At 38.0% G+C, this 13800-nt stretch overlaps 1 protein-coding gene across 6 annotated transcripts in view; it reads left to right on the plus strand.

Annotated features, from left to right (window-relative positions):
• The window catches only part of CDKAL1 (CDKAL1 threonylcarbamoyladenosine tRNA methylthiotransferase), a 665364-nt gene that overhangs the window by 95589 nt on the left and 555975 nt on the right, over positions 1-13800 (plus strand). For all 6 annotated transcript variants that reach the window (XM_027128491.1, XM_027128492.1, XM_027128496.1 and 3 more), the window contains one exon: positions 5795-5879. In XM_027128491.1, the coding sequence (XP_026984292.1) occupies positions 5795-5879 (85 nt within the window). The remainder of the gene's footprint in view (positions 1-5794; positions 5880-13800) is intronic.

The following is a 13800-nucleotide window of genomic DNA, read 5'->3' on the forward strand; positions in this document are numbered from 1 at the left end:
TAGGAGAAATTCTCATGCACATTTAAATTTTTGACAGCTATTCCCATGTTGCATTCCAAAGAGTTTTGTCAGAATAGACTTCATCAACAGAGTAGAGCTTGCCAGCTTCCCCATTCCTTTGCTAGCACTAGGTAGTACCATACTTTCTAATATTTTCCAATTTGGTATGAGCACAAAGGATCTTATTTCATTTCGCATTAAAAAAAATTCAGTGAGACCAATGTACATCGGGGTAAAGTTCTAATAGAGCAAACATCTAAATGTAAAACCCTATGTGTATTAAAATAAAACATGGGTGAATTCCTTAATAATCTGGGAGTAGAGGAAACTTTCTAATTATGACTGAAAATCTGGAAGCAGTAAGAGAAAAGTTTGATAGATTAGCAGATACAAACTATTATATATAGGATGGATAAACAACAGGGTCCTACTGTATAGCACAGGGAATTATATTCAATATCCTGTGATAAACCATAAGGGAAAAGAATATGAAAAAGAATATATATATATATGTATAACTGAGTCACTTTGCTATACAGCAGAAATTAACAGAACGTTGTAAATCAACTATACTTCAGTAAAATTTAAAAAAGAGAAAAGTTTGATAAATTTGATATCCTGAATATAAAAAACCATGAAGAAACTATAAAAAAGTAAAATAACAAGCCGGGACAAAATATTGTAACTTCTATCATAAACAAAAGATTAACATCCTCTTTGTGTGTGTGTGTATATTTGTGTATATTTGTAAATTAAAACTAGAGATTAAAATGACTATCCTGATAGAAAAATGGGCTAAAGATCTGAACAGATGGAAAACGGGGGGAAAAAACCCCCAACTCTGCAAAGGCCCTTAAACATGTGAAAAAATGCTCAACTCATTCTTAATAAGAGAAATGCACAGTTCAAATCCCACGGGCTTCCTGTTTCTCACCGCATTGCCAGAAGTACAGAGGTTTGATAGCACACTCCATGGGTGATGCTGTGGGTAGATGGGCAGTCTCATGCATTGCTCATGGGAATGTGAAGCCATGCGCCCTTTATGGAGGGGAATTTATCCTTTGACCCAACAGTCACACCTTTTTGGACTTGATTCCACAGGTAATCCGGGAAAAATACAAAATGATATATGTACAGTGCTATTCATTGCAGCGCCATTTGAAATAATGAAAGACTGTAAGTAGTCAAATCTTGAGGTCTAGATTCCATCTGGCTAGCCTCAAGTGTGTAGCTTTTTACCCCAGTACTGGTTTCGCAGCTCTGGCATTGGCAATATTTGCCTTATGTGCAGGTGATTTTCAGCTGCATGTTCCGGGTTAACAAGGACAAGTGTTGGAGGACAGGTCTCACGGTAGGTAGAATTGTTTCCTGGGTCTTCTCGAAGTCTGTGCCTCCAGTCTTGGTGCCTTCTTACTGCCTTTCCCTTCCGTGGTCCTTTCTTGCCCGTTTCCCTAGTCCTGTCCTCTGTGTTCTCCTCTCTAATTCTGTTTCCCTGTCCCAGACACTGGAGAACCTGACATGGATGCTCTGATTAAGGCAAGAACATAAGCTGTTAACCTTCTCTTAGCAGATAGTTAACCCAGTAACCTAATTACCTACTAGCAGTAGGATGTTTGAACAGTTATTTTATTTGGGGTGATGAGGTTCTAGAAACTGCACATCTTCTGGTATTTCCTGATTGTTCTAGATGCTGCTGCTCTAAGGTAGACACGCCAAATACTAGCTTATTTCTTCTGTTTCAGATGCATCTCACCCCCACTCTGCCTCCTATATTAATGTTTGAAGTTGGGATGTATCTTAAAAGAACAGAGAATAATGTTCCACCTCTCTTGAAGAGCTGCTACAAATTTGGTTGTGTTTCTTATAGTTGATGGCATCTTAAAACCCAGGAAATGTGTTCATAGGGGGCAGAACATGTGGGATCACATTACTTACTGGCAAATAGCCATATACGATTTTCCTCTTCACTCCCCTTTGGTAGTGAGTTTGTTTTCTGTGTTATTTAAAAACCTTAAAAAAGGGCCTTTGCTGGGTGATTGTAAGTTGGCACAGAGCAAGCAAATACTCAAAATTGAGAAAGCAAAATGAAAAAGGGTGGAGGACCATCTTATTTTTTTTGGTAACAAAACTAGTATTTATACAGATATCTTTCTTGAACTCTTAGCATTTAACACAATTGATTATTTCTTTTTAAAGTACTTCCTTCTCTGGATTTCTGTGACACCATGCTCCCTAGTTTTTATCCCCTTATCTTATTGGCTGTTCCTTTTCCATGTCCTTTTCTCATCTCAACTCCATCAGACCTTTGAACAACCCGATGTTCTGTCTTCTGCTTTTTCTCTCTCCTTTCCCCCCCCACCCTACATTCTCTCCTTAGATGAGCACATCCATTCCTCTAAATTCAGGTATCTTTTTAGGGTTTAGATTCCCCCATTTGTGGCTCCAGCCTGGAGGACTCCTGTGAGCTTTGGTTTCATATATACAAATGGCTGATCAGTATTTCTAGTTGGACATTTAATAGGGATTTCAAACAAAACATGGCCACAACAGAACTATCGATTCTCTGTTCCCCAAATCCGTGCCTTTCCAGACCTCCCTCATCTCAGTAAATGGCACCTCAGTAACAGGTGCTCAGGCCAGAATCTTTTCCACGTGTTTAGCGATCCTACACGATGCCTTCTTGCACGACTTATACCTGATCTAACAGTGAATTCTTTTAATTCTACCTCCAAAACACGCCTCCATTCACTTCTCATTCTTGCCATTGCTATAATCCCAGTCCAGGTTTCCGTGGTCTTTCTCTTACCCTTAGACCAGTGTCTCAGCTTCCAGCTGATTTTCTTGCCTTCACTTTTTTCCCCACTTCTTTTGCTTTTACCCCATCTACAGACTTTTATTCACAGTGTTTCCATAATGGGATTTCTGAAGTAGGAATTAGTTCATGTTTGAAACCCAGTGGTGACTTCTCATTACTCTTAGAATAAATGTAATTTTCTTAACTTGCCAATATTATCTGGTTCCTGCCCACCTCTCAGACCTTTCTCTCCCTGGGTCCGATCACACTGGTCTTCTCTCTGTTACTGGAACATGGCAAGCTTGGGCCTGTTTCATGGCCTCTGCACTTGTGCTATTTTCTCATTGGAATGCTCTTTCTTCTGATCTTTGCGTGGCAGATTCCTTCCCATTGTTTAAGTCTCAACTCAGATTTAAGCTTCCAAGGGAGACTTTTTTTTTTTGACACCAATTGTACTTGAACATTTGTTACTTTTTTAAAAAAAATTAATTTATTTATTTTTGGCTGTGTTGGGTCTTCTTTTCTGTGCGAGGGCTTTCTCTAGTTGTGGCAAGCAGGGGCCTCTCACTATCGTGACCTCTCTTGTTGCGGAGCACAGGCTCCAGACGTGCAGGCTCAGTAGTTGTGGCTCACGGGCCTAGTTGCTCCGCGGCATGTGGGATCTTCCCAGACCAGGGCTCAAACCCATGTCCCCTGCATTAGCAGGCAGATTCTCAACTACCGCGCCACCAGGGAAGCCCCCAAGGGAGACTTATTTTGACCAGCAACCCCACAATTATTCTCTGTTCAGTACTCTCTTTAATCATCTTAATATCATTGACTGGTACCTGAAATTATCTTGCTTACTTCTGTCTTTTGTTTTGGTCAGACTTCCTCTTTAAGGCTGTAAACTCCTTGAGGGTGGAAACTGGTTTCACTCTTATATCCCTAGTACTTAGAACAGAGCCTGACACATAGTAAATCCTCATTGTGTTTTGATAGTTGACTGATTTATGCTCGTAAGTAGAACAATCTGTGTTAGGTCTTGGACATTCAGAGAGCGGCAGAAAAAAATGTCTTCAATATCTCTTGAATAGTAATAAAGACAGGCTGGAAAAATGAATTATTTTAATACAGAATTGTAAAGTGCAAGAATAGTCTAGACAGTCTACTGTGGGAGTGCAGAGAGGGGGTATCTCACAAACATCGAGCTGAAACTGAAGGATGAAAAGGAGTTAGCCAGGTGGATAGGCAGGTGAAAGGGGTATGAGCTGTCATTCTGTGAAGAAAATAAAGGTGTTCTAGGCAGATGGAATAGTGCAAGCTTGAGGAATTTGGTTTGGTGTGCCTGGAAGGACAGATGAATATAGGGAGAAATGAATATTGCAGTTGAGGAGGTGGAGATCTGGATAGGTCTTGAATACCAATTGTAAATCACTGTAAGGTTGAAAAGGTACTATGGTCAGATTGCTACTAGAGGATTATCTTTTCGGTGGCATTGTGGGGACTAACTTGGAGGGAACTAGAAGAGGTCGGTGAATACTCGTCATTACCAAGTTTGAGCAGGCAAGTGGCGTCATCAGATTGCTGTTTTACGAAAGGCCACTCTGGCTGCTGGGTGGGAAAATAGACGACTGGGTGGGGATGGGGAGTATGAATGGAAGGAGGGAGACAAGCTAGGAGGGATCCTAGTATTCAGCTGATGTATAGTAATGAGGAGCTTTCCTTTTCAAGAATTTGTGGATCTTATCTCTTTGTAAAAAATTTACCATTTTTATAACAAAATGTTTGGGGAAAAAGTTTTACCAAGTTACCAGAAGCTTGGATGTGCTCACCATCCCCCGCATGTAATGCTCTCACTGGAAGCTCCATTCCCAGGTAGAGAATGTACACACAGACATCCATATGTCCTTAGTTCTTCATGTCTTTTGACCTCTGCTTCTGTTCTTGTTGAAATAACATTGAAGGTGCTGCAGTTTTCAACTTTGGTTTTCCTTTCATTGTGGTAATCCTATTTTAATGTATAAGTCCTTTTAGGCAGCAAGGCTGTTGGAATAGCATCAAGCACTTCAGGCATTTATAAATTCATTTCGAGGGACTTCCCTGGTGGTGCAGTGGTTAAGAATCCGCCTACTAATGAAGGGGACATGGGTTCGAGCCCTGGTCTGGGAAGATCCCACATGCCGCGGAGAACCTAAGCCCGTGCACCACAACTACTGAGTCTGCGCTCTACAGCCCACGAGCCACAACTACCGCAGCCTGCTTACCACAACTACTGAAGCCCTCGCTCCTAGAACCTGTGCTCTGCAACAAGAGAAGCCACCACAATGAGAAGCCCACACACCGCAACGAAGAGTAGCCCCCGCTCACCCCAACTGGAGAAAGCCTGCGCATAGCAATGAAGACCCAGTGCAGCCATACATACATACATACGTACATATTCATTTCAATAAACGTGACGGGTTTGGTTTGGGTAATTTGTTGTGTTGCTAGTGAGTTTGTTACAGTGTATAACAGTATCTAATCAAATTAGTGAGGAATAAAAGACTCACTTTGATGTAAATCATTAACTTTTTCAAAGAAGACAATATTTTTAGTAACATCTCAAGCTGAAGAATATTCAGTGTATAATACATGTGCTTGAAAAATATTAACACACAGCCTAAAAAGGGGCAATTAATTTCATATTCAGAGGTAAGATTAGGCCAGTTTCACTTTAGTTTTTGTTAGTATTAAATACTCGCAAGTATTCAAAATGTTTGAAGAAAATGCTTATCCTCTTTATATTTTAAATGAGAAGATAATAGCACAGGTTATATATTTTAATATTTATTTCTCACCAATGTTTCCATGCTGAAGCAGTTATCTACTATGTTGTAATTGCCTGTTTACTTGACTCTACCCACTAGCTCTCTCTCCTCTCCCCCTGTGGTCCCAGTGCCATCTGAGTAAGCACTTGGATACTTTTGGCTGATTAAATGTGATACTTACTTTTCTTTTTCATATTTATCTTTTTAATAGAAAATGCATCAGAGGCAGACTTATGGCTCCTGAATAGTTGTACTGTAAAAAATCCGGCTGAAGACCACTTTAGAAACTCAATTAAGTAAGTGGATGTTGATTTTTTTTCTTATCTTTTTATAAGTGATGTAAGAATTAATTTTCAGGAAGTTAGCTTTTAAAAGATTCCTAACATTACAAATACTCAGTATGTTATCAACAAAAGTATGAGTTGGACTTTGGGCATTATACTGTTTTGAATTTATCTGGTAAGGAATAAAACTTTAAGGTAGACTTTTCTAATAGGTATTTGAGTATTTGTGAAGTTAGCTAATAGGTGATTTGAATATCTGTCAAGTATTAACAACATACTTTTCTCAGGGAATCCAGTCTCTACATTTTGAAACTATCCAGAGCAGTCCTTACCTCTTTTCTCTTCCCTGTCCATTAGCACTGTTCTAATAATGCCTGGCCATCAAGAGAAGTACAGTTTATTGGGGGAGCGGGCATGTAATCCGTGGTTCTTGAATTGTTCCTCAAGTTACAGTGAAAGAAGTATCTTTTTTTCACATCTCTGAATCATACTCCACCCACTCTACCCACTTCTTACAACCTTCATTCTATAAATTATTTCCTCATTCACCTCTATTTTATCTCTCCAACCCCATTGGTGCGTTTTCATTGGTATTTAAACAAGCTCAGACCTACTCAGCCCCATACACCCCTTTTAGCTCTGGTCCTATTTTTCTTCTTGCCTTCCCCGAGAGACTTAAAATTTTTGGCTGTGCTGCGCAGCACGTGAGATCTTAGTTCCTGGACCAGGGATCAAACCCCCTGCAGTGGAAGCGAGGAATCTTAACTGTGGGACCTCCAGGGAAGTCCCCCGAGAGACTTGTTAAGAATTTTCATTTCCTGACTTCACTCTCAAACTCAAGCCCCACCCCATTGGTTTTATTGTGAAATATATCATACATAAATGAGTTTATGAAACATGTACAGTTTAAATAAGGTTAACAAACTTAACACCTAATATCTACCACCCAGCATAAGAAATAAAGCATTGCTGAGACCTTAGAAACTGCCCCGTTGTCCCTCTTTCAGTCATATCCCTGAGATGTAACCTTTATCCTGACTTTTGTGGGTCATTCCCTTCCTTTTATTAGTAAATTTATCATCTATTAAATATATCTCTAAACAATGTGTTGTTTAGTTTTGCCCTCTTTTATATTTATTGGACTTACACTGTTTGTGTTCTGAGATTTGCTTCTTTTCCTTAACATTTTGCTTTTAGATTTATCCATGTTGATGGATGTAAAATAACTGGCCATTCATAGTATTTTACTGAATGAATTTGTCACAATTTATCCATTTTATTATTGAAAGAGTTTTGAGTTTTCCCTGTGTTTTGCTTTCATGAGCACTGCTGCTCTGAATATTTTGAACATGTTTTCTGGTGCGGATGTGCAAGAGTTATTTTAGGATATGTACCTAGGAATTATTGGGTCACAGGTGTGTGCATATTCAAAGTTTTAGGTAATGATGAACTTTTCCCCCAACGGATGTACTGGCGCTCACTCCCACCAGTCATGGATGGGTGTGGTTGTTCTCCACTCTTTGCCAGTACTTGATATGGTCAGGGTTGTAAATTTTTGCCCATCTGGTGGTGGAGATGGTATCTCAATGTGGTCTTAATTTGTGTTTCTGTGATTACTAGTGATGTTGAGCATCCTTTTATATGTTTATTTGCCATTTAGATTTTCCTTTTCTGTGAAGTGGCTCTTTAAATATATTTCCCTGTTATTTTTTTATTATTTGTGGGAATACATTAAATGTATTCTGTATACTAATCCTTACATATTACATATGTTGTATCAATTGTGGCTTATCTTTCACTTTCTTTTATGGTATCTTAGGATGAAGAGAAATTCTGGCTTAAAATTTGTCAACCTTTGCCTTTGGGTCCGTGCTCTTACTGTTTAAGAAGTCTTTCCTTACTCTGAAGTTAAGATATTCTATGTATTTTCTTCTAAAAATTCCATGGTTTTTACTTCTTACATTCAGGTTTATAATTCATCTGGAGTTGAGTTTTTTTGGTATGATACCAGGAAGAGGATCCCATTTTATTTATTTATTTTCTGTGTAGACCCTGACTTTTTCCAGTATCATTTATTTTTTCTCCTTTTATCTATATATTATCCACTCTGTCATAGGCTGAGTGTCCATAGATGGTTGGGTCTGTCTGTGGGCTCTCTATTTGGTTCCACTGATCTGTTTCTTTATTTTGGTGCTTATTCTACTACTGCTTACCTGACATAGTCATAATTAGTATAGATTTATAATAAGTCTAGATGTTTGATACCGCTAGTGCCTTTTTGTTCTCCAGTTTGAAGGAAGACATGTTTTTGTTTTTGAATGTGCTGTATTTAAAGTTACAGCTAAATGTTATAATAAAGTAATGGATAATATTTGATTTTTATCAAGTGTCTTCTATGTGGCAGGCACTGTTGAAAGTGCTTTACATCAATTAGATATTATCTAGTTTAATTCTTGCAGTCTACCAACGAGTTGTAGGTTCCAATTTTATTTCTGTTTTACAGATGAAGAAGCATCTGTTTTGCAGATGAAGTTCTCTAAAGCTGTTGAGTTCATAAGTGGTGGAGGTTGGATGTTAACCTAGGTAGTCTCACTAGAGCCTGTGCGATGTTAAATTTAATACCAGGTAAAGAAGTCAGATAAGCAGTTACAGAATTGAGGCAGATATCAAAGAGGCACCACTAGAGGTACAGATTTTGCATTGTTTCCATAGAAGCGATAGTTGAATATGATGGTTTCCTCAACTTAGAAATCATGGAAGGAGCAGAGAAGAGTTGTTACCTGAACGATGGTGGGAGGCTTAGGAGGGTGGTGGTGATGTGAGATGGAACAGGGGAGTTAGGGTCATGGTTAGGACCAGAAGAAGGGAGAATTAAACCAAGAGCAGAGCAGGATGTTTACCAGGTGCTGCTTATTTTCAAAGAATGCCTTTTATGGAAAGTCTATCATGTTCCCTGATTATCTACTTTTTCTCCTATAGGAGAGGCATAAGATACAAAGATACTTTAGTGCTACTGATAGCCTCTAAGTACAAACCCCAGAGAATTCAGTTTGTGTGATTATCAATTTTAAAATGTGATTAACCGATACACTTCTAGACTGTTTCTAAAAGTTTATTTAAAAACTCAAATATAACTTGTGTCAATGGGTTTTCTTACATAAACTCTTGTGAATTCAGTTCAAGGTAATGATACGGTGTTTGAAAGATTAAGTGAGGTAATCACTTAAGATGTTTGTCATTTTAACACTACAACACTAGTGGTAGAGAGCACAGGTTCCTTTAATGCACTATTCTGCTTGCTTGAAAGAAAATTTAAAAACAGTATTATAGGTGATTAAGTATTTTTTTAAATGGCTTTGAAAGCTTTTGCTAATTGCAGCTAGTTCTTGTTAACATACCACCTAAGCTAACGTTGGATTTGCTTCCAGAATAAATATAATCCTGTAGAAGGCACAGTAACAATTAACATTGAGAAAATGTCAAATTCAAGTGACATTTATACACTTAAAGACTTTCGGTGAAAGATTACCTGCTCTTGTCAAGCATTTTGCTTTATTTAAATGTTCCCCCCCTTTCACCACTGTCTCCTAACAAAGCAAAACAAAGAAAAATAGTTCGTAAACTTTATTACACCTTCAGTCATGCGACACATTTGTCTTCTCTCAACCTCCAGCTCCATCCTTTCCCTTCAGCCTCCTCATGAGCATGCATTTTTCCCCCATGACAGTGAGGCAACATTTAAATTCAAGGAGGCCCTGATAGGGTGTTTCATCTCCCCTTGTTCAGCTGCACCTAATGCCTTATGCTCATATTCACCCATTTTCAGGATGGGCTGGGGGCTCTTTTTTTCTAACCTGAACCCCCTACAAATAATGATTGCTTCACTTTGCCACTTATTTCTGAGTGTTCGCCTTAATTTCTGATGATCTGCTTTTGTCTCTCTCCCAATGTATTCTTTTTTTTCGACTGTAGAAATTTTTTTTATTGAAGTATAGTTGATTTACAATGTTGTGTTAATTAATGCTGTACAGCAAAGTGATTCAGTTATACATATATATACATTCTTTCTTTATATAATTTCCATTATGGTTTATCATAGGATATTGAACGTAGTTCTCTGTGCCATATGTATTTTTGATATTTAATAGTTGTTTGTCTATTATCAACTCATTTTATTTCTCCTGAGCTACCAGGCAGTAGGACCCTCTTGTTTTAACAGGAGAAAAGAAAGAAAACTGAGAGATTTACTATCTTTCATGTAATCAATGCATAAGATCCCAGAATTGTGAATTTGTGACAAGACAGCCAGGGCCTTTTTTTTTTCTTCTCTTGGTGGTGGTGGTCAAAAGTATTAGTTTTGCAACTTCACAGTATAAAATATATTGGGAGTATTATTTAACCTTGGTCACAGAGAATAACGGCTTAAAATTATTTGGAAATTTTCATTTTATACAGTAATGCTGACAGTAAATCATTCTACTTTTAAATAATTCCTTAATCTAGTCCTAGTTACATACCTGGCATGAAAATGCATATGTGTTAATCCGTAGGCTGTACTGCTCAGTACTTTCTACTAGTTGATCTAATTACTAAGACTTTACAGTGTTTGTATTATTGATGTTCAGATTGATAAGACAGTAGGAGTTTTAAGTAGTAAAAAAGGAGTTAAGAATGACTTTTCTGGCTGCCTTTTGAACTTTGAAATGTTAAATGCTATTGCCTTTACTAATTTTGAAAAAATCTCTAATGAGGCCCATGTTTTGTGGTGGCAGCCTGTTGTATGCATACTCTTTCCTCTTGAGCATTTGCCAGTTGCCCTGTCCTTGTTTTATGCATTAAACCAATTTGATTTAGACAATATGGCCTTAAACTTGAGGGGTTCTTGAGTAAACGAAAAAGATCAAAAGTTTCAAAAAAATAAAATTTGCTCTTAATGAGAGTATCAAATAAGAAAACTCCTTTGGTTAGTGCTTTATAGAAATGTGGAATCTTTTCCATGCCACCTAAAGGAGGTCATTCAGAGGCTGGTGAAGATAAACACGTCTTGTGTGTTCTATATAAATGACAGAAAGAATAGCCAGCTTGCTTTGATCATGGACTGTCAACCTCTGTTTGACCTTGTGCGTGATTAACCCAAATGGGCACTGTGGTTTAGCCACACTGATAGTAGATAGATGAGTCACTAGTTCTTTGAACCACCTTTGCCTGTAGAAATAAATGGTAATGTTGAAGGGATGGTTTAGATATCTCAGTGAAATTACTTGAAAGAACAATGGAAATATAAGGAGAAATGGACAAAGAAGAAAAGTGTATGTTGAGACAGGATAACCTGCTTTGTATTATATCTTCTGTTTAAAGGAGAGCTCTTTTTAGAAATAGCGTTCTGTTGATCAAGTAAATTATTGGATGTTCACTCCTATTATGAAAAGATTTTTTGCTTTATGTGGATTTGACTTTGAGTTCTTCATTGTAAACTGAAGTTGGGGGAGGCATCAGAATATTGTTTCAACTTGAATTTGTAAAATAAATTGCCTTCACAAAAGCTGACTTATTACGCACAGAGAAGTGCTTTCCTTTTCAGTTAGTAATTATACAGTTTAAAAAAAGAAAAAAACTCGACTCGTTCTGTTTCTAACTAGATTTGTTAGTAATCAGGTTATCTTTATTTTTTAATTAAAAAAATTGGCATTGGGAGATAAAAAAGAATACTAGGTTTTAGTTTGGCCTTTTTCAAGAAACAGGTTAGGTAACGCAAGTTCTTTTGTTAAACTTATTTTTTAATGTTGTAGATTGTGAGTTTTTTCTTAAAACTTAGATATTTTAATTTTGGCTTTTCTAGTATGAAATGGCTTTAGTTCAGTAGCACTTTTATGTTATTGTTTCAAGTGTCGTTCATTGTTTGCTTTTACCAGTCACAGTCTCATGGTTCCAGCTATCCTTTCCCACCTTAAAGGTTTCCCTCTATATGGAAAGTTAGTTCAAAATATTGTACTGTTTGACTTAATATATATTGTCAGTTAAGTTTTGCCTAAGGCTATTGTTTTTCTCCAAACAGTGCTATTTTTAACATGAGTTTATGTTTCCTCCTACCATTTCTCATCTACTTCCACTATTTAGATACTATCTGTGTGTTGATTACTCCCAAATTTCTGTTTCTGACCCTGGTCTCTCCTTCCAAGACCAAACTTGTATGTCCATTGTATGTCCAGCTGCTTTCTGGACTTTTCCATTTAGATGCCCCTTAAAGTTGACACTTTAAATCATCATGGCAGAGCCTCTTCATTATCTGCCTCACCTTTTCCCCAGCTAATGTTCCTGTTCGTATTGCCTGTCTTGTTTGGTTATAAGGTCACCTATCAGATAGTCTGGGAGTTTTCTTTTGACTCCCTCTTTCCCTCCCCTATTTTCCATCCTTCAGAACTGATTCTACTTCTAAAATATCTTTTCCTTCCTCCCTTTGATTCCTTCCTTCTCATTACTTTTGCCCAGTGTTGTTAGTGTTTTGTTGCTTCTTGGAACTTGCAGTGAACCACTGTGTTCTCATGTTTCATCAGATTGCCACGAATTAGACACATATCTTTTGAATTTAATCCTTTCTCTCCATCCCTATTGCTAATGTCTTAGTTATGGTCCTCAATATCTCTTGCTCTTATATTACAGTAGAAGTTAAGCTTGTTCTCAGCTCCTTTTCTGTTCCAGTTCATGCGTTCCTCTCCTTCACACCCTGTAATGGTTCCTTCTCAGCTACATGATAAAGATATAATTTCCTAGTGTAAAAAGGTCTTTTAAAATAATCTGTTCCTTGCCTACCTCTATGCCTCTTTTCTCGCCACTCCTCCATAGAATTTTACTTCTTGCCTAAATTGTATGATTTTCCAGACATATAATGTGTTTGCATATGTTTTTCCTATTCCTTGGAACATGCTCTCCCTTTCCCCCAAAGGCATGCATGTGTGCATGTACATGCTCACGCGCGCCCACACACACACACACACACACACACACACACACTCATGCACCCCATGTAATTCTACTTGGCAACCTAGTCATCTTGTGGGACTCATATCAAAGGTAATGTTGTGTGCAAGGTTATCTCCCTTCTAACTCCCACCCTTTACCTCCAGGGTCCCCAGAGTTAATCACCCTCTGTTCTGTGCTACTTCTTTATCCCGTACAAACATCTATTGTTGCATATTACATTTTATTATTTGTTTACATATTTGGCTCTCTACTAGATTGTGGTCTTGAGGTCAGGTTATTGACCTCAGGAAAATCCTTTTTTATGAAGTCTTTGACCCTCTGACTCTACCATGTAATGATTTTCCTTTTCCTGGTAACAGATACCATTCATGGAGTAAGACTTGCTTGTCAGCTGTTCTGAGAAGAGACTCCCAAGGCACCTGTGAATCCCTTGTAGAGACAGGCTGTATATTTGCAAAAAGGGGAAAGAACATTCCAATTTGCAAAGATTGTACTAAAGGGCTCTCTTTTTAAGAAATCGTGCTGTTTTGCTTTTTATGTTTTGCTTATAAACTAGGAAGAAACCTGCCCCTTCTTGTCCTAAATGAGATAAGAAACTTGTGCTTGCCACTATTGGTCCACAGTTCCTTTCCAGAGTAAAGTAGTAAAAGGAGTGAGAACTGTTCTCCCTTCTTGGAGTATTGCTTGGTCTTGGCAGAAGCTCAGCTGCGAGTGGCAGGACCCTGTTCTTCTTGCCAAACTAAGTGGACTGGCTCTGCTTCAGGACCTTGGCCACTGGATTAATTGAAGCATCTCATCTTGAGTCAAAGGGTAACAAAGGTGTAGATAAAAACCAGGTAGTGTTAGACCTTGTTTTAGACACACAGTCTGTACTCAACATGTGTTTGTACACTTAGGTTTTAAATGGATTGATTCTTCCTTTTTTGGGAAGAGTGCTTGGCATCATTCTGCT

Source organism: Aethalodelphis obliquidens, unplaced genomic scaffold, assembly GCF_003676395.1.
Source record: "Aethalodelphis obliquidens isolate GAN/ISIS:26980383/991018 unplaced genomic scaffold, ASM367639v1 scaffold34, whole genome shotgun sequence".
Lineage (NCBI taxonomy): Eukaryota > Metazoa > Chordata > Mammalia > Artiodactyla > Delphinidae > Aethalodelphis > Aethalodelphis obliquidens.